General features: G+C 40.6%; 2 protein-coding genes across 4 annotated transcripts in view; one reads left to right on the top strand and one right to left on the bottom strand.

The window, feature by feature from the left end:
- Positions 1-23,735, top strand: part of LOC309496988 (stonustoxin subunit alpha-like) — a 253,685-nt gene that overhangs the window by 160,584 nt on the left and 69,366 nt on the right. For 2 of the 3 annotated variants that reach the window (XM_082167206.1, XM_082167204.1), the window contains exon 7: positions 5,568-6,299. The gene's annotated coding sequence lies outside the window, so the exon portion shown is untranslated. Of the gene's footprint in view, positions 1-5,567; positions 6,300-23,735 lie in introns of those variants that run through there. The other variant, XR_014205307.1, reaches the window with a different exon arrangement.
- Positions 538-22,636, bottom strand: LOC309497283 (uncharacterized protein; the record flags this gene model as incomplete). The annotated part of the gene is made up of 6 exons (XM_082167510.1): positions 22,614-22,636; positions 3,291-3,478; positions 1,932-2,129; positions 1,579-1,665; positions 607-848; positions 538-543 (listed from the first exon to the last, which is right to left on the bottom strand). The coding sequence occupies exons 2-6, from the start codon at positions 3,424-3,426 to the stop codon at positions 538-540; spliced, it is 669 nt and encodes a 222-aa protein (XP_082023636.1). The 5' UTR covers positions 3,427-3,478; positions 22,614-22,636.

Below are 23,735 nucleotides of genomic sequence, written 5' to 3'. Positions count from 1 at the left end.
TATTCTGCTTTAATCGCCCCTATCTTCAGTTGAGATGTTCAGAACTGCACCATATTTCATGTGTATGAACTGTGTTCGAATTATGAACCTTTTAAAACATTTACCCACTTTACAGTGTCCCAGAGTAAGTGATCAATCATCTGATGCCTGATGTTTGGCTAGTTGTGTTTAATATTAGTTTATATGAAAAAGTCTAGGCTTGATTCCGTATGTGGTGCTTACATTTGTAATTTGTTGCAGTTGTAACCAAGTCCAGGGTTCCTACAAATTCCTACAAAAATCAAAAAAACATTTTTTATCATTCTGATGTACTTGTCCAGACCAGGAAATTACTCAAATTCCATACTTTTTCAAACTTTGTTTTCCATACTTTTGCATAGGAACCCAGTCATACATCTCATGGTATCAAGATTCTATTGAATTGTCTCGTTAATTTTGTTAAGCTAAAACGTGTACTTAGTATAAAATGACATTAAATTCCCACACAGTTCACCTGATATGGATGTACTCTAAAATTAAAGCTGACAATATGCACTTTCACATCTGCATTGTAAAAAAAAATACTGGAGTACAGATATGGATTGCATTGCACTTCTTGGAACATACCGGTCTGATGGTCTCCTTGATGTCTAGATCTGCCACATCTTCAAGTGTGATGGTGGCTGTCTGGGGTGTTCCACCTAACAGCACATGAAGAACTGCAGGGCTAAGACCTGTCAGACGAGGTCCACCATGCAGAAAAGAATAGCCAACCATGATAAACATTTCATTCTGCGCCAAAACTTGTGAGGTGGAAGGGATTAGATGGTCAGGTTGGCCCTCAAAGAGTAAAGTGCCGCATGCATTTCCTACAGGGAAATAAACCAAAGATTTTTACATTTGAAGTTCACAGTTAGATTTTTTTTGACAGTCCCCAGTTTAAAGGTATACAATGAGTGATATAAAGATTCTGTATGTGCAAAAAACTGCATCTGATCTAACATCTTGTCTTTTTTTTTACACTATTATCACCTGTAAACATAAAAACACACAATGTAAAATTTGCTCTGAGGTGAAATTACACCTGTAGTTTAGTTTGATTAGTTTGTTTGGTCATTTGAACCACACCAGAGTTTGTTTGGAAGTGGACTGAGACCCATCTTTTCAGCGGGCTCAGTCTGCTTTTTTGATGCACACCAGGGTTCAGGTGGCAGCATTCACACTTATTGAAATGAACTGCACTAACAGAGCAATTGAACCAAACATGCCAAGTGAGAACACCCTTAGGGACATGTAAACGAACCAAGACCAGGAAGATGAGACCCTAAAAAGGACAGAATGCTTACTCATATAATTTTTTTTTCGCCATTGTCGCAAGTTTGCCCATCACAGTTCGGTACAGGCATCAGAACCGCGTCTCCATGCAGCAGATCTGTGTTTGTGTGTGTGAGGAATTAATGGGGTTTTTTTTGGGTCCAGACCAAACATACCAAGCGAACCGAGCTACAAGTGTGAACACACCCTAAAAGAAACCTTTAAGAACTTAATTTAGCTAAATTATTATTTTATCTTTATACCAGATTTGTCCAGTAAACTTACCAAAATCAACAGTAAAACCATGTTGCAACTTGTGCATTACCATACTTAAAAAGTGTCGATTCATACCATCCCCAATAGCCAAATCTCCTGAAAATACAAGAAATTACACAAAGTCAAAGGAGTGCACTAATATACTGTACAAAAATGTAAAGATAATTTTCTCCAATATTCTCCCCCATTATATGAAAATATGAAATTTATGCAGTATATGCTCAATTTATTTTAGAATATGATCTCAAGAAAGAGAAAAAAGCAAGAAAGCAGTGAGTAGACAATCAATGCTCTTATACATGTAATTAAATCAATAAGATGTACATCACATGTACAGCTTACTGTCTGTTAAGTTACAGTACCCTGTAATTTAGCTTGGAATGGTCTTGCCCAATCAATGTAGGGAGCCTTGTAGAAGTTGAGGATTGTTCCCTCTTGCTCCTCTACATCTTCTCCGATGTCTAGTTTAATTTTCAGGGTTGGCTCGTCTTCTTTTTTTTGCAGCCACTGTCTTCTGTAGTGGTCTGCTGCCAGTTCTGGACTGACAATGCCTTTCCAAGCTGGAAATGAAAACAGAAAAGTTGTTTAAAGCCACAGTACCAAGCTGTCTGAATCAACATGGTCTGCAACTCAATTGAGTCAATAAAGTCTCCATGAGATAATGTACTGTAAACCACACAGGCTCATACACTTAAATGGTTAGTTCACCCCCCAAAAAATATTTTCTGTCATTAATTCCTCTCCCTCATGTCGTTCCAAACTCGTAAACCTTTGTTCATCTTCGGAACACAAATAAAGATATTTTTATGAAATCCGAGAGGTTTCTGAACCAGCCGTAGGCAGCAACATCATTGCAACATTCAAGGCCCAGAAAGGCAGTTAATATATGGTTAAAATAGTCATGTGACTCCAGTGGTTCAACCTTAATATTATGAAGCGACGAGAAAACGTTTTGTGGGCAAAAGACAAACAAAAATAACAACTTTATTCAACAATCTCTTCTCTCTTGTCCTAAGCTGTTCAGATAGTGAAAACAGTCCCGTGTTCTATGTCAGAATTCTGGCTCATTATTGGCCAAGCTCCTGCATCAGCATCACACACATGTGTCGTGGTGATCACGTGACCAGCCTTGGCCAATAATGAGCCAGCGTTCTGACGTAGAACCTGAAGCGCTGGACTGTGTTTACTAGGTGAACAGCATAAGAGAATGAAGCTGAAGAGAAGAGATTGTTGAATAAAGTCGATATTTTTTTTATTTTTTTTTTGCACACAACATATTCTCGTCGCTTTATTACATTAAGGTCGAGCCACTGGAGTCACATGGAGTATATTAACCATGTCTTATATATCGTATATTACTGCCTTTCTGGGCCTTGAAAGTTTCAATGGCTGGTCCAGAAAGCTCAGATTTCATCAAAAATATCTTCATTTGTGTTCTGAAGATGAACAAAGGTCTTACGGGTTTGGAACATCATGAGGGAGAGGAATTAATGACAGAGTTCACATTTTTGGGTGAACTATCCCTTTACCAACACAGTCTGCATGGCTACAGTGGTCTAACTAGTATGAATATATAAGAAATGTGGACCAGGCTGAGTCAGACATTTTGCAATGTCTACATTGTAGATTTGGAATTTACATTTCACAATTAGAGCATGTTTCACAATAATGTCCGACTGTATTGAGTTAACTTGAGAACAAATGAATAAATCAACACTAACCCAAATCATCAGTTTTTACAGGTCTGGACCCTAATGGCATATCCTCTGGTGGAAGAGTAGCTGATGTGCTAGGTCTTGTGCGAAGTGTTGAGTCGACAGAGAAAAAAGAGGCACCAGTGCTGCTTTCAGAGTCCATTTGAACTCTTTCAGAGTCAGGCAGTGTAGATGTGGAAATAATCTCTGCAAAACTTAACATTAAAACATAAACACACATGAACACTCTATAACAAACAAAATTACACTTACACTCACACTCAGATCATTACACAAAATATATTTGCAAACATGGCATTGTGCATGTGGCACACCTGATTGCAGTCTGTATGAAGCTAACCTATCAGCTACCCCTCAAGCATCTGAAAGCATTATGATTAGTGCTGGGGTAAACGATTATTAATTAAACGATTAGTCGGGCGATTATTTTATCGATTAGTCGACTAATCTAACGACTAATTGGAATTATTTATCCTGTCTGTTATTCGCATATCTCTGTCGAGCCGTTACTCCGATGGATTTCAAACTCGACAGCTGTCTGGGCACGAGTAAGTGCAGTGCCAAGTTTGACGTTGTTTGGATGAGAAATGCAAAAGATATGTTAAATATATTGGTAAAAGAAGCACTTAGAAGGTTGTGGTTTAAAAATAAACATTCTGACATAAACACACTGTCAGCTACAATGTTTACTTCTGAATAATATAGTATAAATGTGATAAATCCTTTTTTTTTCATGCAATTAATCCATTGAATCAATATAAAAGTTAATTTTCACATTGAAACTGTTGAAAATACACAACAAAGTAAGTTGATCCACATATGACAGCCTCTGAACTCGGTCAATACTAATCTGGACTAAACATAGGCTACATCAGCCATCGCTGGAAATACCTTCTGAACGACGGCGACCTTCTTTTTTGACGGCGATCAGCTGTAAAATGGCTTAGGTCCTGCTCGGTTTTCGTTGACTTTGAGTACAAGAATTGAAAGTTTTTTAAAAGATCCCCTGGGGTTAACGTGTCAGCATTCGACAGAAGTTTGACGCTGTCGTGTGAGAACAAGCATCAGTCGGCATTTCTCTTCCTCCCGCGTGCCTCATCTTCTTAATCTCCTCACGTAAATGATTAGATTTCGATGGCTTACGTTTCTTCCCTACGGCAGAATCCACCACAGGTTCATCCATGTATTATTTTTTTTGTTTGTTTGTTGATCAAAAAGTGCAAAGTAGATAAGGAAAACTAGGATGCCGGGTGTCAGAGCGCCACCGTTACTGTTTACAATGCGTGGAATGGTGCGCTGTGATTGGTTGAGCGGATTTGTGGCATTCTGCAGAGAAAGGAGACGTGTGTGTGTGGCGAGCTGTACCTCCGGGAATGGTGCAAAAAAAATAAATAGATAATAAATAAAGAAGCGTCGACGCAAAAAATATGACGTCGACGTAATTTTGGCGTCGACGCGTCGACGTCATCGACGCACCGCTACAGCTCTAATTATGATTGCTAAAAGCCCAGTAATGTATAACTACAATCAGTAAATATTACATGATGTGCAGTCTACAGTGAGGACTTTTAACCCTCTGAGGTCGGCAAACGCGCCCCCGCGTTTTGCTGGATTTTCTTCACATTGTAGTACAATAAACTTAAATATACTTCCTGCTCAGCTACTGTTCGGACGCTCTTGCTTACTGCTCCGCGTTTTGCTCTATCGCTTTTACATTTTATCTCCTATTTTTTCTATATTTTATTTCCTTTATTTTATTTCCTTTTATCACCTAATTTTAACTTCAGCAAATCAGCACAGTGCTCATACGACAAAGTTTGGATTACTACAAAAACTGAGAATTCTTTTACCCGACCAGCTTACATACCGGGAAAGGAAAACACAACTGCCTACAAGGATAAGAGAAAATGCCTCTTCTGGAATCTACTTGCTGCACTAACTGCCACAGACTTTTACAAAGGATTGCAGTTCTAGAAACAAAGTTACTTACGGGACCACCAAACCAGACGGAGCACACAACAGAGCTTCGTCATGGACAGCCTCAGCATACAGCCGGTGAGTCCCATGAAACTAGTACTCCTCGACAGGTAGAGAAACAAGCCGATCGACTTACTAATCGATGGCACAAACAGGGAGCTAAACCCAAAGGCACTCGAGACATCAGATTGTCACGAGCATCACATATTACCGCAGTAGCATCCTCTACCCCAGATACAACTCTGACAAGGATTGCAAACACTGGTCTGCTACCACTGCCTATACATCTTGAGAACAGATTTGAAGTTAGAGGTCGACCGATTCATCGGTTTTGCCGATTAATCGGCACCGATAGTTGATTGGTGGAACTATCGTTATCGGCAAAAATACATACCGATAGTTTTTCCTGGTCGCGTCCGTTGCTGGAGCAGCTGAGAAGCGCGCGCTGTCATTCATTACACAGTAAGAGAGAGCTGAAAAGGTCTGCTGGCATCATGCAGTACAAGAGCGGCCTCTAGAGGTGTAATAAAAACTATCGCTGATGCCTCGTGTTGTTTATTTCGACACGTGATGCTGCGTGCTGCACTGAGAGCACACGCTGCGTGGAGAGCGCTGACATCAGATGCGCGTTTAAAGCACCGACAGCTAAAAGGTAGCCTATGTATACAGTACATTTTGTCATATCATTATAAAGTGATTAATTTGTTGACTAAATGCTGCATTAGTAGAGAAAGAACAGCACACCAGTATGTTTGTTTGCCTTCGAGGCTGAGAGGACGCTAACATTAGTAGGCTACCTCAAGCGGTTAAAACACTGACAAAAATAAACGTAAGTCCGACCCGAATGTTTAATGTCACAATTGTTACCTCTATTTGCATTAGTTTATATCCAGCTGGTCACTTTTATGCATTTAATATGCAGAGAAGTTGCATATTTAAAGCTAGAGACGTAAGATAGCAAACTGATATGTTCATACAGCCGACAGAAACATAATTATAAACAAATCAGAAAAGCATTAGATTTCGGTAATTTTTTCGTCATCACTTTAATACATGTGTGGTTATTTTGATTAGATAATCATCAAGTGTTTATAAAATAGAAGCAAAAGTGTGAGACTATACATTTAATATTTATGTCATTTCAATGCTCTGACATTGTAGATATTTAAGCATGACTGTTTGGATTTATATGAAATGATAACACTTACAATAAAATTCCATTTGTAACATTAACTAAGGTTAATAACTTCTGTATAAGGATTGTTCATTATTTGTTAATTAACATGTAGGCTACTAATACATTTTTAAATTAAGGTTTTTATTTGTTAACCATAGTTAATGCACTATCAAACTAACATGAATGATCAAGGTGCAATTGTATTGCTCAAATATTATACCGATCAAATTTTGTTACTTTTTTATTCATTAAGTTGGCTTGAAAAATAACAGTTTAATAGTTACATTTTGAGTGTAACTGGTTTTATTTGTTATTTAGAGTATTACTTTTTGTTTCAGTTTGAATTAATGTCTTTTATTGACTTCAATATTTATTCATATTATATATTTATATCATTTAGCATGTTTTCATGGTTCAATACAGTTTTATTATTTTTATAATAAAGTTCAGCACTGTTTTACTTGGAGTGTTATGTTTGTTTTTATCCAGTATCAATTTTAAAAACTATCGGTTGATTAATCGGTTATCGGCAAGTATGGCCCAACCTAGCTATCGTTATCGGTAAAATCCACTATCGGTCGACCTCTATTTGAAGTACTAATGAATGTAAATGAGGAATCCACAAATGTGATGAAAGTGATCGAACACAGACTGAATAGGCCAGTAGCTAACACTGATGCTAACTGGCGCTCAAGGTCGAGCAGACAGCGGCACTCAGCTCAGAGCGCAGCCGAGCCCAGGACTCTGATAGTGGGAGACTCCATAATCAGAAACATTAGCGGCAGGGATACAACTACATGCTGCCTTCCACAAGCAACAACTTCTGATATAAACAGGGAACTTCAGAACATTCTGATGAAACATAAGACTGCTAATCGACTCATCATACATGTGGGGAAGAATGATATTCATAAAGAGCAGTCAGAACTCCTTAAGAAGGATTTCAATAAACTTTTTGAAACACTTAAAAGACTGAAAGTTCAAACATTCATCAGTGGACCACTACCAGCAAGAGGAACAAACAGGTTTTCACGGTTGCTTGGGCTAAATACATGGCTGCAAAAAACCTGCAATATAAAAGGAGTAAACTTCATTGACAATTTCAATCTTTTCTGGAGTCAACGACAACTGTTTCATCGGGATGGCCATCACCCAAACAAACTTGGTTCAAGAGTGTTAAAGGACAATATCTACTTCTCCCTAAATCATCCTTCTGCGGTTTGTGCCAATCCACTCAATCTGAACGGCACACACACACCTGGACACAGTATGAATGACCACGGGACTTCACTTCAGCAGCAAAATGGACATGATAACACCACTCCGCCACAACAACCTCTGCTCACGGACACAATCTCAGCTGAGCCCTGCACACAGAGCTCACCACAGACAGCCATATCAGAACTGCTTGAAGATTCAGCACCCAAGGACGACTTCCTGGAAAACAGCCAGGGAAGCCAGGACAGCATATTACAGCCTCCTATAACACCAGAGCAACAGCCCCTTTCACCAGACACTTTCTCCCTCTCCCCTGCAACGCCACTACTGTGCTTCTCACAGAAAATGGAAGAACTGGTGCATGCTGGAACCAGACTATCCCACTCTTTTGCTGCAAGCCCCCAGATACCAACTAAAAAAAGACAGGCACCACTACCACCAAAGCCTGCGGGCCCAGCTCGCCCTCCCCCTCCTCCTGTGAGAGCTCTTCGGCCTCTGCCACAACGCCAGGGCCCACACCCTCCTCCTTCTGCTCGAGGTGAACCAAAAACAACTGATACCAGCTCTCAGTGATATGTGTCGGGTCCCCGTTTTGATAACAGTAACTTTCTCAAATGTTTACAAAACAAGCGGGAACCCAGTGTGCCTGTATCTTTCTCTATTGCTGTTCTATTACATGATAGAAAGTCTAAGGCCTTCAATAGCCGTACAGCAAACCCAACTAATCTGGTGCCTATTACACGTCAAACTAATATTGCTGTGGGGAAAAGTAAGTCTGTTAAGTTAGCTCTTTTAAACATTCGCTCACTTAAAAATAAATCACTTCTAGTCAACGACTTAATAACCACAAACAACCTGGATTTTATGCTTCTAAATGAAACCTGGCTAGAAGACAGCTGCAGTGCAACAATCCTCAATGAAACATCCCCTCCTAACTTTACTTTTATGAGTGTCTGCAGAGCTGTTAAGAGAGGTGGGGGTCTAGCTGCTCTTTTTAAAGATATCTATCAATGTAAGCAAATATCATTTGGGAATTACTTGTCTTTCGAATATCTGGGTATTGTGTTAAAAGGTGCTCCACGCATTTTACTTTTCATTATTTACAGGCCTCCAAAATACTCTCCAGCCTTTGCTGAGGACTTTACAGAACTGTTATAAACAATTACCTCAGAGTTTGACTGTTTTGCCATTGCTGGAGATTTTAACATCCATATAGATAATGCAGAAAACAATATGGCAAAAGAAATCAAAACTGTTTTAAAAACTTTTGATCTGACTCAGCATGTACATGGACCCACACACAATCGTGGACACACTTTAGATTTACTTATCAGTAAGGGTCTAAACATTTCATCGATTGTTATTAAGGATGTAGCACTGTCTGATCATTTCTGTATTTTCTTTGATATATTGATCTCTCCTGCCACTGAAGCTAGATCTGTGTCTGTCAAGAAGAGATGCTTAAATGAGAACACTAGTGTACTATTTATGAAGGCTATATCTTTAACACCAAGCATATCTGCAGACTCTGTTGATTTTCTCCTTGATTCTTTTAACTCAAAAGTTAAAGGTGTAATTGATGATATTGCTCCTGTGAAAGTCAGGAAGAAGAGTGGCAGACAAAAGGCACCTTGGAGAAACTCAACAGCAGTGCAAAATATGAAAAGACAATGCAGAAAAGCAGAGCGCATGTGGCGGAAGACAAAACTTGTAGTCCATTATAACATCTACAAAGACAGCCTTCATGCTTTCAATATGGAACTAGGCAAAGCTAGACAGACTTTCTTCTCAAATATTATAAACAGTAATTTAAACAACACACGCACTCTTTTTGCTACTGTAGAGAGACTGACAAACCCCCCAAGCCAGATTCCCAGTGAAATGCTCTCAGACAGCAAGTGCCGTGAGTTTGCTTCTTTCTTCTCTGAGAAAATCAATAATATCAGAAAGGTGATCAGCACATCCTTGACTTGCGCTGGGGTCAGACAGATCAAACCACCTGAGAAAGTAGTTACTATGTCTGATTTCAAAGAAATTGATGGCAAAATTTTTGAAGAAACCGTACAGCACCTTAAAACATCAACCTGCGCTCTTGACACACTTCCCACATCGTTTTTCAAAAGTGTGTTAAACAGTTTAGAAGCAGATCTTCTAGAAGTGGTAAATGCTTCACTTCTCTCTGGGAGTTTTCCAAACTCCCTAAAAACTGCAGTTGTCAAGCCCCTCCTGAAAAAGAGCAATCTGGATAAGACCATATTAAGCAACTATAGACCAATCTCAAATCTTCCTTTCATAGGTAAGATCATTGAAAAAGTTGTCTTCAATCAGCTGAACAAATTCTTATGCTCAAATGGATACTTTGACAATTTTCAATCTGGTTTCCGACCGCACCACAGCACAGAGACAGCGCTCATAAAGATAATAAACGATATTCGCTTAAATACTGACTCAGGCAAATTATCAGTGCTGGTACTACTCGACCTCAGTGCTGCATTTGACACTGTCGATCACAACATACTTCTGGACAGGCTGGAAAACTGGGTGGGGCTTTCTGGGATAGTCCTAAAATGGTTCAGGTCATACTTAGATGGGAGAGGTTATTATGTGAGTATAGGAGACCATAAGTCTGAGTGGACATCCATGACATGCGGAGTCCCTCAAGGCTCAATTCTTGCGCCACTCCTGTTCAACCTGTATATGCTCCCAATGAGCCAAATAATGAGAAAGAACCAAATCGCTTACCACAGCTATGCAGACGATACACAGCTGTACTTAGCCCTACCGCCCAACGATTATAGCCCCATTGACTCCCTGTGCCAATGCATTGATGAAGTCAACAGTTGGATGTGTCAAAACTTTCTTCAGTTAAACAAAGACAAAACTGAAGTCATTGCGTTTGGAAACAAAGATGAAGTTCTCAAGGTGAACGCATACCTTCACTCTAGGGGTCAAACAACCAAAAATCAAGTCAGGAATCTTGGTGTGACACTAGAGTCAGAGCTTAGTTTCAGTAGTCATGTCAAAGCAATAACTAAATCAGCATACTATCATCTGAAAAATATTGCAAGAATTAGATGCTTTGTTTCCAGACAAGACTTAGAGAAACTTGTGCATGCTTTCATCACCAGCAGGGTGGATTATTGTAATGGACTCCTCACTGGCCTTCCCAAAAAGACCATAAGACAGTTGCAGCTCATACAGAACGCTGCCGCCAGGATTCTGAGCAGAACCAGAAAATATGAACATATCACACCAGTCCTCAGGTCTTTACACTGGCTCCCAGTTAAACTTAGGATTGATTTTAAAGTATTATTACTGGTATATAAATCATTCAATGGCCTAGGACCTCAATACATTGCAGATATGCTCACTGAATATAAACCCAACAGATCACTCAGATCATTAGGATCATATCAGCTTGAAATACCAAGGGTTCACTCTAAGCATGGCGAGTCTGCTTTTAGCTATTATGCCAGCCGCAGCTGGAACCAGCTTCCAGAGGAGATCAGATGTGCTCCTACTGTAGTCACATTCAAATCCAGACTCAAAACACATCTGTTTAACTATGCATTTACTGAATGAGCACTGTGCCAATGTTCGTCCGACTGTTTGTACTGTATTTTATTTTTAATTTTTCTAAACTGTTTTAATTATTCTTATTTCTTTTTATTATTTTAATTTCTTCTATGTAAAGCACTTTGAATTGCCATTGTGTATGAAATGTGCTATATAAATAAACTTGCCTTGCCTTGCCTTGCCTTGCCTTGCCTTGCCTTGCCTAAATTACTCCGTCATTTATGGTTATACAGAAAAAAGAAACATAAAAAAAGAATCTGTGATATTTCTACTTTTGTATGTGTCCACTTACAATCAAATCAAAACATTGTGCTTTTGTAAAATAAAGAAAATAAACAGGGTGTGCGTTCTGCCTCTCCGTCGCGGTGAACTTTTTTTTCTTGAGCACGTCTATAAACTGAAACAAAACTCAGCGAATACTTGTCACACATTTATGAGCCATATACCTTTATACACATTTAAGTGTGTACTTTTAAATGATCGGATTCAAACTGAAAACAAATATTCTCTGTTTAAGTAATTTGTATAAAACCAACAGGATGTCCAGTATCTCAAACGCTTGCTAATTACTTTTAATTTGACCACGCCCACTCGCGCAAAAGTGATTCACATGCAAATCGTCCACATGCAACGCGAACGCCCTCGTTACCTCAAACACTGTTAATGAAAAATTCATTGTTCTTGTACCATTCATTTAAACTTGTTGATTTCACCAGTCCATACTAGCTTGAGATATAAGATGCCTTTAAGGAAATTTACAGAAACTGGGAAAGGAGGAGTCAAGAATGTCAGAAACCTGTATAAAATGTCTCAGTTTTATTATGTCAAGAGGCTTTTCTGTTTCACATCTGGGTGGCTGCGGTTGCGAAAAGATTCCTCAAAGAATAAAGCCTTTTCTTCTTTATTACAATTTTGCCTTTTGAGTGTTGTCTTACACCTGTGATGCTGTTTTTCCAAGTGAGATAAAAATTGCTATGACAGCTGGTGTCAGAAGTTAGGATCCTGTGCGGACGCTTCTTCTCCTGGTCCTGAGAACGGATTTGACGGGAAAGTGCACAACCTCGGCAGCAACAGGCGGCCGTCTCATACCTCGACAGTTTGGGATAGAAACTCAACAGATTACGGGAGAGAGAGCAATTCCGCATTCAGGGCCAGTGAAGGAAGCTCCCACCAGGACAAGAATCCGCGGATTGCGGGAGAAACAAACAAAAAAAAAAGCATCTGGGTAAGACACGGCAAATTGTTTTATTGAAGTTGAGTGTAATTTGATAATTGTGAGTGAACGTGAACCATATTGGCTGAGTTTTGCTTTTTGGTACGAGCGAGAGGTGAGTCAGTTAATCACAAATTTTATGGGGAGAAATTGATCTGACAAAGCAGACCAGTTTCTGCCTCACTTAGCTCGTTAGTGGACAGGGGATCCACTGGTGATTCAGAGAAATCACAGCTGCTGAGATGATTACGTTCTATTCGAAATTTATGTAAACCTTAGAGAAAGTTTAAAACAGGATTAAGAAGTTTCTGGGTGATTGTGCTCTACTCGAAGTTTTACCACATTGAATTGAGTCAAGCGAATAAGCGCACGTGGGGGAACTTTGAGTGGAACGTAATTACAAGACCAGGTTGAATTAATCAAGTAAAAAGAATTGAGCAAGCGAATAAGTGCACGTGAGAAAACTTTGAGTGGAACGTAAACAAGCAGAGGTCCGTCCGATCTCGGAGTAAAAGATCGGGTCTGTCGAAGACGTTTGACAGATTCTGTAAGACACGTGTCGAATTGTGAAATCCAGAAAAGAGGAACTCAGCCAAAAATGGGGTCATCTAACAGTAAACCAGATCATTTTTATACACCAATTTTCTGTCAGATGAGAAATAATTATGGTGGTAAATGTATGACTGACATACAGAAACTGATCAAATATCATGATTTCCCTGAAGCGGGAACATTGAGTAAAATAAGACTTAATGTCGTGAAAGAGTCAGTGGAAAAGAATGCAGGGAAACAGAGTGGCTGCTGTGTGTGTGTTAAGCATGTATGTGTGAATTGCGAACCGACTATACAGTGTTGGGTAGAGGAAGCTGATAGACGAGAACGAAAACAAATACAAAAAGAATTAGCATTTAATGCCGAGAATGTTGTATGTGTGAAAACGGTTCCACTGGAACAGAATGCTACTAATAAGACGAATGAATGTGTCTCTCCACATGTGACCGGGGAGGCGACGGCTCCGCCGCCCGCGTACAATTTAACACACTACCCAGTGGCGGAGATCTCGGCCCTTAAGTTGGACTCCGATTTGGACCGCTCTCCACCAGTCCCCCGACCCACACAAGAACCGGCACAGAACAGAGCGCAAATCGAACTGGAGGAAGCCAATCGAAGAGCAGCGCGAGCAGAGGCAGATGCAAGAACAGCGCGAGCAGAGGCAGATGCAAGAACAGCACGAGCGCAGGCGGAAGCCGCAGAGCGACTTACACAAATGTTGACAGCAAGGCTTCAGATACAACTACCAGCACCGCCAGTACAGCAGGGGGAGGCAGACTCCTCGGCACAGGCTGCGACAAGCGGTGAAGAAGACGGAGAGGGGGAAGTTTCCGGGGAAGCAGTTCCGGACACCCCGAACGACGAAAGACCGGGGACAAGCGCCCTGCCAATGCTCACAAGATCACAAGTGAAGCAAGAAAAGGTCAGTTTCACAGCGGCAAAGGTTAAAGTGTCGAATGTGACTGCTCCGATGGTTGAAGTTGCAGGCACGGACGGCCCAATGCTAGTTTTCAGAGCATGGACTATGTCAGACATGAAGGATGCAATGGCACATTTGCCAGATCCGCGAGACGCGGGCGAGAACTTTGCCAGCGAACTGCTCGCAGTGTGTAAAGAATTCAGCCCCACCACACAAGAACTGAAACGATTGCTAACTGTAAAAATGGGCGCTGCAAACTGGGGCAAAGTGTCTGGCAAGTTGACAAAGGCAGACGTTAGGAGAGTGCACACCAACTGGGACCATGTCAGCAACGAACCGTACAAGAACGAAGTGGAAAACTTCTCAAAGCACATCATAGAAGCTTTCCCTGCGCGTGTGGACACCGAGAAAATCACGTGCTGTGTCCAGGAAAAGGACGAAACGGTGAGAAGCTATTATTTCAGACTTTTTGAGACATTTGCAAAGTACAGTGGCTTAACTGAGCCAGAAGACAGGGGAACAAAGGCAAGCACGTGGGAGAAACATCTGATGGGCTATTTCCTGCAAGGGCTAAAACCCGAGATCAGGAGGGGAGCGAAAACCAGCTATGTAGGCTGGGAAGACGGTCGTCTGAATAGAATGCTGCAACATGCCATTCATGCCGAAAAAGACGTCGAAGAGAGGAGCGGGAAGAAAAAGCCCGTCACAATGGTTGTTATGCAACAACAACAATCACAACAACCCAACAAGCCTGAATATTCCAGATCAAACCCTGCTAATAGAAGAGGACAGAAGGAAAGAGCTGCTGGGGTAAGATGGAGCTGTTACATTTGTGCAACGAATGACCACGTGACCAGAGACTGTACAAAATGTAGATTTTGCAAGGAGAAAGGACATTGGAGCTCCGAGTGTCCGGCCATGAAGTCTGATTGAAACGAGGGGACTGGAGAGCGGGACGGAAGGGGTCCTGCTTTTTTGGGCCGATCTCTGGCTACAGCAAAGGGAAGTGAAAATATTCTTACTAACACATGCACACACGACGCAAACACAAACACATACACTGATTCTCTTTCCGCTTCTTGCAATGAAGAAACTGCTTGCAAACCACTTTGTGTGTCTGATGAAACTGTGAACAAAGCTGTGAATGATGAGTGTATGAGATTGTACAAAAGCGCAGGGTTTTCTGAAATGCCTATTTATCCATTACGGGTCAAAGGGGTAGTTTTTGAATTCTTAGTCGATTCTGGAGCGAGCCTGTCAACATTACGACCATGTGATTTACCATGCGTTCCGAGTTTAACCGGGAAAGTGTTTGAGAGCACTTCAGCGTCTGGGCATTTGATTTCTGACCGGTTAACCGAGCCGTTAGAGTGCGAAACGGAGGGTGGACGCTTTTTCAAGCACGAGTTTGTTTGGTCACCCGGCTGTCCCGCACCTCTGATGGCTCGTGATCTAATGTGTAAATTAAATTTGTCTATCTGTGCTGATCAGTATGGAATTAGCATCGAGGAGACACCACAAATTACTTGCACTAAATTTGAGCCGAAGTGGGCTTATGTCTGGCAGGTTACAGATATTGATGGGGCAGAAAAGATTTTGAAATTGGCAAAGAATCGTACAAACCCAGTCAATACAGAGTTTATGACAAATGAGAAAATGCATTGTACTTCACATGTGGTGGCAGAGCGTGATTCAAATTTTGAGAAAATGTGGTTTAATGCTGTGCAGAATGAGAGTGTGAAATTTGACAGGATTTTCTGGACGGAGAATGTGTGTGCGTTGTCTGCAGTGTTGTCTGACAGTCAGAAGGCTTGCTATCTGATGACAGAGAACACTGCATGCCACTTATCTGTCTCGAAGGCCATAAGCCAGCAATGGAGAGATGTAGGGCTGTTTGTGAAAGAGTGTTTATCTGCCACAGACTGGGTGAAAGTTGACACACACACAGCAGAGAGCAAGAGTGTGGGGGCATTTAAATCGAACTGTGATTTTAAACTTGAGGTCAAAAGAGACATGATTGTTATTGGAAAAAATGTGACAGCACAGGGGGATATTTCTGCTTCAGAAATCGATATTTCTTTGGCCATTCTGCTTCCAGACAAGATCGCAGTCTGCAAATGCGCAGCGCACACTAACGATAAGACTTCTATCTCAACAGGCAATGCCAGAGCAGATATGGCGGCAAAAACAGCGGCAAAGGCCCAGACTGAAGCAGATAGCAGCGCCGCCACCTGCGTATCAATTGACATTAACCTTCATAACAACATTTCTCCTTGTTTACAGAGCATGCAGTTTTTTTCCACAGGAGCTGAGAAAAACAAATGGAAGGCAGCAGGCTGCCGCCTTGTGGATGGTGTATGGACATCTGTTGAGGGGAAGCCGTGCCTGCCAAGCCACTTTTTCCAGCATTATTCTAAATTGACACATGGGAAAGACCATGTGTCAAAGGCGGGGATGATTATGCAAATGAGAGAATTGTGGTTTACCAAAGGGTTCACAATATATGCTGAAAATTTTTGCAAAAAATGTGTGATTTGTACCGCATACAACATTGCACGGGGCATCAAAACACCGCTGGCAAGCCAGCCAGCCCCAGACGGGCCATTTGAATATTTGATGGTCGATTTCATTGAACTGACCCCTTGTGGAAAACAGAAATATTGTCTGGTTTTTGTTGATATGTTTTCGAAGTGGGTGGAAATTTTTCCCACCTCAAAACAGGATGCTGCGGCAGTGGCGAAAGCGCTGCTAACCGAGATCCTGCCCCGATGGGGCGTGCCAAAGAAGATAAGCTCAGATAACGGGCGTCATTTCGTCAATGAGACGATCAAACAGGTGGGTCAGTTCTTGGGAATCGATCTGAGAACACACTGTGCATATCACGCTGCCAGCGGAGGTGCGGTTGAGCGTGAGAACCAAACGGTAAAAACCAAGTTGGCAAAATGTTGCGAAGAAACGGGGTTGTCATGGGTGAAGGCACTACCCATTGTACTGATGTACATGAGAATGAGAAAGAGAGTAAAAACGAATTTGAGCCCATTTGAAATTCTATTTGGTAGACCACCATTCATGGGGATAGTGGGGGAAAAGAGGCGGCTTCCATCAACAGATGTGTGTGAGAATGAAATGTTGAATTACTGCAAGGAAATGTCGTGTCTGTTATCTGCTGTTTTTGTGCAGGTGAAAGCAGCCCAGAGCAAGGTAGCAGAGACGTTCCTGCACAACGTCAGGCCAGGTGATTACGTGGTGATCCGCGACCTCAGGAGGAAAAGCTGGAGAGCGAAACGGTGGCTAGGACCGTTCCAAGTCTTGCTGGTCACTTACACGGCGGTGAAGGTTGGGGAACGAGCGACTTGGGTTCATGCCAGCCACTGCAGGAAGGTTCCGCCCATATCGGAAGAGCAACAGGAGGAGGAGTCCCAAAGACAGCAGCAAGCTCAACAATAAGCCCTAAAGACAAGCAGGTGCAAGATCACTCAGAGAAAGTGGTGAGACCAGTGTGCAGAATAAAGCCATTTGTACAGTCAGAGACATTGACCATTGAACTAACAAAACGTAAAGATTTACTGGCAACAGATCCCCACATTCTAGCAGCAGCAACAAGCGGAGTGAAATACGAGCTGTGAGAAGGAAGCTGGGAGAAAAGGAGGGTTCTGATTGCACAGGCAGTATCAGATTGCACACTGCACATCAACAAAGACTGATAAGACTCTGAGTGGTAAAAACACAGTTGCAGAATTAGACAAGATGGATCGTTCAAAGCCATGGCATCCATTCAGAATACCAGGAATGTGCGGACTTTGTAAAAGCACGTTCATCTTAACCTTGATATCAGTGACTATTTGTTCTGAAACATCTGTGCTGAACAGCATCATCAGACAGCGTGATAAAAGAGACACATTCACGGAAGTGGAGCCGGTGAAAGGACTGCACGGAAGCATCATCACGATAGAGGAGGAATCAAGTGTGGCTTTCAAGTGTAACCCATTCCAAAAGAACTGTCTTGGGTGCGATGGACATAACCAAGAGCACGCACATTTCTACTTCTGCGAAAGCCCATGTAAGTGGACCGACGTTAAAGCATACGCTCATCACTACAGGACAGAATACGATGAAAGATTTCAGGTGTACGCTGAAGACAAAACGAGTAACAACAGATACGGGATGAGAGTGGAATTGAAACATGCGACACGTGCTGACCAAGGCAGGTACTACTGTGCCCTGGACTTGACTGAAACTGACTGGTATGAGACAATAGACATTATGGTAGTCGAGGCAACCAGACCACAAGCAGCAACAACGACGGCACCTTTCTTGTCACCTGTGCCACCCGAGGTCGAACAGGCTACTGAGGAAGAACTGGCCTGGATGGGGGACGAAGACACTGGCAAAGGTCAGATAAATCCTGAAGTAAAGAAAGCAATGATGAAATGCCAGGGGAATAAAGCGTGTGCGCTGGCACTGCTACAGAAGGAGGAGTTACAGATCAAGACAAGTTGCTGGATGTGTCTTCAAATGTCTCACGCATGGAAAGCTGTCCCTCTAGCGGCAGCTACTGTCAACGAAACCAAGTGTCTGATTCCTCAACAAATGACTGATGTGCTGAAAACTGTCGTAGAACTAGAAAGGGGAAAGACACCAACGAAACAGCCTGCTGACAGCTGTGACCATATACAGCAGTACAATAACACCGAAATTGCAATTCCACCTCTGAGGGTAACATTTGCAAAGGGTGATGTTTGCGTTTGTTTCAACAGACCGAGATCACTGAAAGTTGGGTGGTCTGATTGCAGAATCAAAATCAACGTGCTGGATGGGACAATGGACAATTGCACAGCAAACGTTAACGACAAAGAAATTACCTTTAAGTGTCCATTTGATAAACCGTACCAAAGTTCACCTGCAGCAGTTTGGGTCTGTGGTGATAGAGCATATCACCGTATGCCAAAAAAGGACTGGTCAGGGTGTTGTTATCCAGCTTTAATGAATGTGGGTACTTCTGTGTATTTGCCAAACAAAGTGGGTAAAAGAGAAAAGAGAGATATTAAGATTTTGCCTGACGCTTTGCCAAATAGTTATGCAGGATATACATTGGCAGACCCGTGGACAACGCCAGGGGCAAACATAGGTTGGTCAATTTTCCTGGGGGTGGGAACAACTGTAGCAATCAACAAGATCAATGGGTTAGCATGGACGATACTAGCAATAGCCAATAGCACAGAAAATGCCCTTACCTTAATAAACGATGAGATGAAACTAGTTCGCGAAGCTTTGATCCAGAATAGATTAGTTTTGGACATTCTCACGGCAGAAAGGGGTGGAGTTTGCAAAATGTTGGGGGTATCATGTTGTTTTAATATTCCTGATTACAGTGACAACTTAACTAATATCATCGAGCACATGAGAGAAGCTGTAAAAGAGCCGCCTCAGGCTGCTGGTAGTGAGTGGATGGAGTGGCTGATGTCCGCATGGTCAGGGTGGTTTTTCAGAATAATTCAAACTGTTTTGCCAATTGTTGGTATGGGATTATTAGTTCTGCTCTGTTTACCATGCATCTTGAGGTGCATTTCAAGCTCAGTACAAAGACTGATTCGAGCAGGGACAGCCAAAACAATGACATCAGTACAAGCAGTAAAAATAACTATGCGTTTAGCTACTGATGAGCAGCAGTATGACTATGACAGCGACGAGATTTACACAGAGATGTGATAAATTATTATTATTTTTTTATTTTTTTTTGCCTTTCTGGAACAATGAACGGGTTTTCCTAAAATTTGATTGTTTAAGTTTTGATATCATTGATTGACTGTACTATTTACTATTCTTTTATTAATGTTATTTCTTTTTTCCATTTTAAGAATGATGATATGTTCAGAAGGTTAAAAACAGCGGTCATCCATGTTACGAGGTGACGTACAAGTGGAAGGGTTTGAAATGAGGGACTTTTGAATGTATTTTTGTATTTTGTTTTAAATTTTTCTTTATCATAAGACTGTGAAATCAGATATGGAGTGATGAAGTTTTCCATACTATTACTTTTTCTTCATAATAGGGTGACCGAGGGCCCAGCCCAGCTGGGGACGCGATAACAGTGTTTATCCGACTAGCCCGGCCTTATATGAATCCTTATTTGCTTAGGGGGGGGGGGGGGGGGGTAGAACCAGTCCATACTAGCTTGAGATATAAGATGCCTTTAAGGAAATTTACAGAAACTGGGAAAGGAGGAGTCAAGAATGTCAGAAACCTGTATAAAATGTCTCAGTTTTATTATGTCAAGAGGCTTTTCTGTTTCACATCTGGGTGGCTGCGGTTGCGAAAAGATTCCTCAAAGAATAAAGCCTTTTCTTCTTTATTACAATTTTGCCTTTTGAGTGTTGTCTTACACCTGTGATGCTGTTTTTCCAAGTGAGATAAAAATTGCTATTACAGCAAAACACCAAAACACTTCACAAGTCTCTGCTTTTCGTCGAGTTTGGAAGACACGTCTGAGCTTACATTGGATTTACCCCCAGAAGAAGAAGAACGCGATTTGAAGACAAGAAAGATGTAAGGTAAGAAATTCTTACTTATTAGTTTATGGTATTGTTGCATAAACTTCACATTGCAGTTGAACTGTTGCTAGATATATGGTGAATATTATACTATTTAGACCCGTGTTTACTGTTAAATACTATTTGTGGATATCTGCTCAAACATAGATATGTATAACCATAATGTTTAATATTTTGGAGCGCGATGGCGTTTGAATGTATCATATTTTGGAGCCGCTGTGGGTTTGAATGTATCATATTTTGGAGCGCTGTGCGTTTGAATGTATCATATTTTGGAGCGCGCTGTGGGTTTGAATGTATCATATTTTGGAGCGCGCTGTGGGTTTGAATGTATCATATTTTGGGCGATTGCGTTTGAAAGGAAAAATGCACCAAACATTAGGCTTTATGTTTTTACTATTATCTCATTTCATATCATCATAACGAATGGAAACATTTGAAGTAACATAAGATAATCAATATATTTTTCTCTAGCATTGTTACTGAAATCTTTTGGAAGATTTATAGGCTGCTATAGGTTATTGTTATAATAAGAAACATTTGTGAGATATATAAGAAACATTTGTGTGTGTGTGTGTGTGTGTGTGTATTCTGTGAATTTTAAAAAGCAATTTTAACCAGAAAAATCTAAAATGTATTCCCAAAATCGTGCAGGCCTAGTTTCTCTTGATACCAGTATGTTCACTTTTTTTCTTTTCTTTCAGGGACCAGATGCAACTGAGTCCTGCTGACTTCAACATTCACTTGAGTCTCTGTACATGAACATGGTAAAGTGAAAATCAAACACCTTGGAAATGAAAGGTATGTACAATGTTTTTAGGAATGGCACAAAGGTCTCTGTCTTTGGATCATTGTTTTCAATGTGCTCTTTTGTCATTTGTTGTGTATTTTTGGATTATGTTGTGTTGTAAATAAATCCAAACAATCTAAAAGCCATTATTTTTTAAATTTCCTCATTCTTTGTGCAAGGTTGCTCTGAATGACAGGGCCTGATCACTCCTAATAGGGCAGTTAGGGGAGTGTCTTTGTCTTTCTCAGGTGTTGAAGGCTTACATATTCATGAGATGATCACGCCTCTTCGCATATGGCTCTTCACACAAAACACGTCTTAGAAATTTTAAATCAATATATTGTCTTATCTGAATGAGCAGTCAGGGTGATTTTCACATAGTTTTGGAGCAAATATTCTAGGCTACGTGATACAATTTTCAAAAGTCTTGTGAAGAAATAATCAGTATGGGTTTCATGGCCTTATTTCAGTGACAATTTTTTTTGGTATTATCACAAACCACGCATAAATGTCATTATCTCAAAACTACAAACTTTTACATACATGCTGCTGATATATTATTGTAGCAGAGTTTGTGCTAAATACAGTGTAATAAGACTTTAGCCATGACAATGTCACAAGTAACAGAAATAAGCACAAATGTCAGAGCATGTCAGAACACCTCCAGGGCCAGAAAACAGCTCAGACCTCAGAGGGTTAAAGAAAGTTATAATTGTGTAAGCATGACTTTACACCAAATTAAAGATTAAGCTTACTTTAGTAACTTTACAATGTTCTTTGTAATAATGTGCTGGGTGATATGAAAATTATTATATATTTTTTTTTTAAACATTTTCATGATTCACAAATTTTATCTAGATTTCCTTGCTTTTCACTAAACATACTAAACAAATAGCAAGACATACTAATTCAAATAAATATTTTATATCTTATAAGACTATTTTAATTAGTCTGCCAATGTGAGAAATACGAGTTGTTTTAAATCTGGATGTTACAATTAAGCTTTTTTCACCTTTTCAGAAAGTGAATCAATTTAAATTAGTGATATAACAGCACTGGCACAGTTTTTTTGTTTTTGTTTGTTGTTTTACATCAAGCTTGCGATACCTTTCACCACATGAACTTGCATGGTAGGCAACAATCTCTGCAGGAAACTGCTTTCCACAAATTGGACAGGAGTCCTAAGGGCCAAGTGGTTATAAAGAGGTATATAAATTTAACAAACCTGGAACTGAAAATACTACAGTGGTATATGAACCGAAGAATAAAAGATACTGAAGTTTGTGATATCAGTCTGTGTCATTTTTTTCTGGATTGCAGCTTTAATATTAACCTGAAACATCATTGATGGCTTACCACACAAATAAGGTCTGACTCCTGTCCTGCTGACTGGTCTACTGTCTGGTCTGCTTCCTCTTCAGATTCATCTTTCTTTGAATATAAAACACACAAAAAAAAAAACCTTTATAACAATGACTTGTCAGCTGAAAACTGAATTACACTACAATGATTCAATCAAACCATAGAAGAGGACATGAAGTGTTATATTTATTTTATAAAACAACTAGAATTTAGAAGACAACTTACATTATCTCCACAGGACTCAATGTGGAACTGTATCAGGGGCAGAGGAATCAACTTGCCACAAGTCATGCATGCGTTTTTTTGGCATTCTTTCGAACTCTGCAGCATCAAATGGGAGTGGGGTGGTATCTATCTTTTCTTGAAGAGGGACAATGTATATTACATTTTTCCCATTGTTTGATGAAGACTTTAGGACTTTAGCAGTGTACCCTTCAGCGCCCTGGGGCAATGGAGTGGTTTTTCTTTGTCCACTGCCCCCTTTGAAAACATAAAACATTTTAGTAGCTCATTCAAATGACCTTTTCTTCCTTTGTATGATGGAATATGATATTATTCAAGATGACATATATTAAAATTTAACACAAACAAACCTTTTGTGCTTAACTGATATATAACTAGATCTAGATACTTAACAGGTCTGGATGTTTTCTGTAACAATGGAGAAAAAACCTCACCTGAAGCCTTTGTAAGCAGCCAACCACCACGCAAATCTCTCATCTTGGGAAATTCTTCCAGCAGCATTCGGCTTATCTGGAATACATTTGCAATGCTGTCATTGTGAAAATATCAGTTCCACCCTCTTTTCAGTCAATTGAAACAACTGTGGCATCAGTAAACATATAATCAATATCATCAATAGCATATAGTCAGGATTTGGTATCTTTACGACCAGTGTTTTTATGTGTTGTATGAGGTGAAATAGTTAAATGATGACTGATGGCAGTTATCAGATAAAGTTAGATGTTGATAGTTTGTCTGTTCTGTACCAGCTGCAATAAAGGTTGTTTGGTTCACCCGCCAATCTACAGGTCACTGCCCTACTATGTACAGTGATATTTGCAACAATCAGACTGATTTCATACACCTCCATAAACCAGGAATGACTGAAAGACT

This window comes from Leuciscus leuciscus (genome assembly GCF_965113295.1).
Source record: "Leuciscus leuciscus genome assembly, chromosome: 4".
Classification (NCBI taxonomy): domain Eukaryota; kingdom Metazoa; phylum Chordata; class Actinopteri; order Cypriniformes; family Leuciscidae; genus Leuciscus; species Leuciscus leuciscus.
The sequence above is the reverse complement of the archived record's forward strand: the minus strand, read 5'-3'. Positions and strand labels throughout refer to the sequence as shown.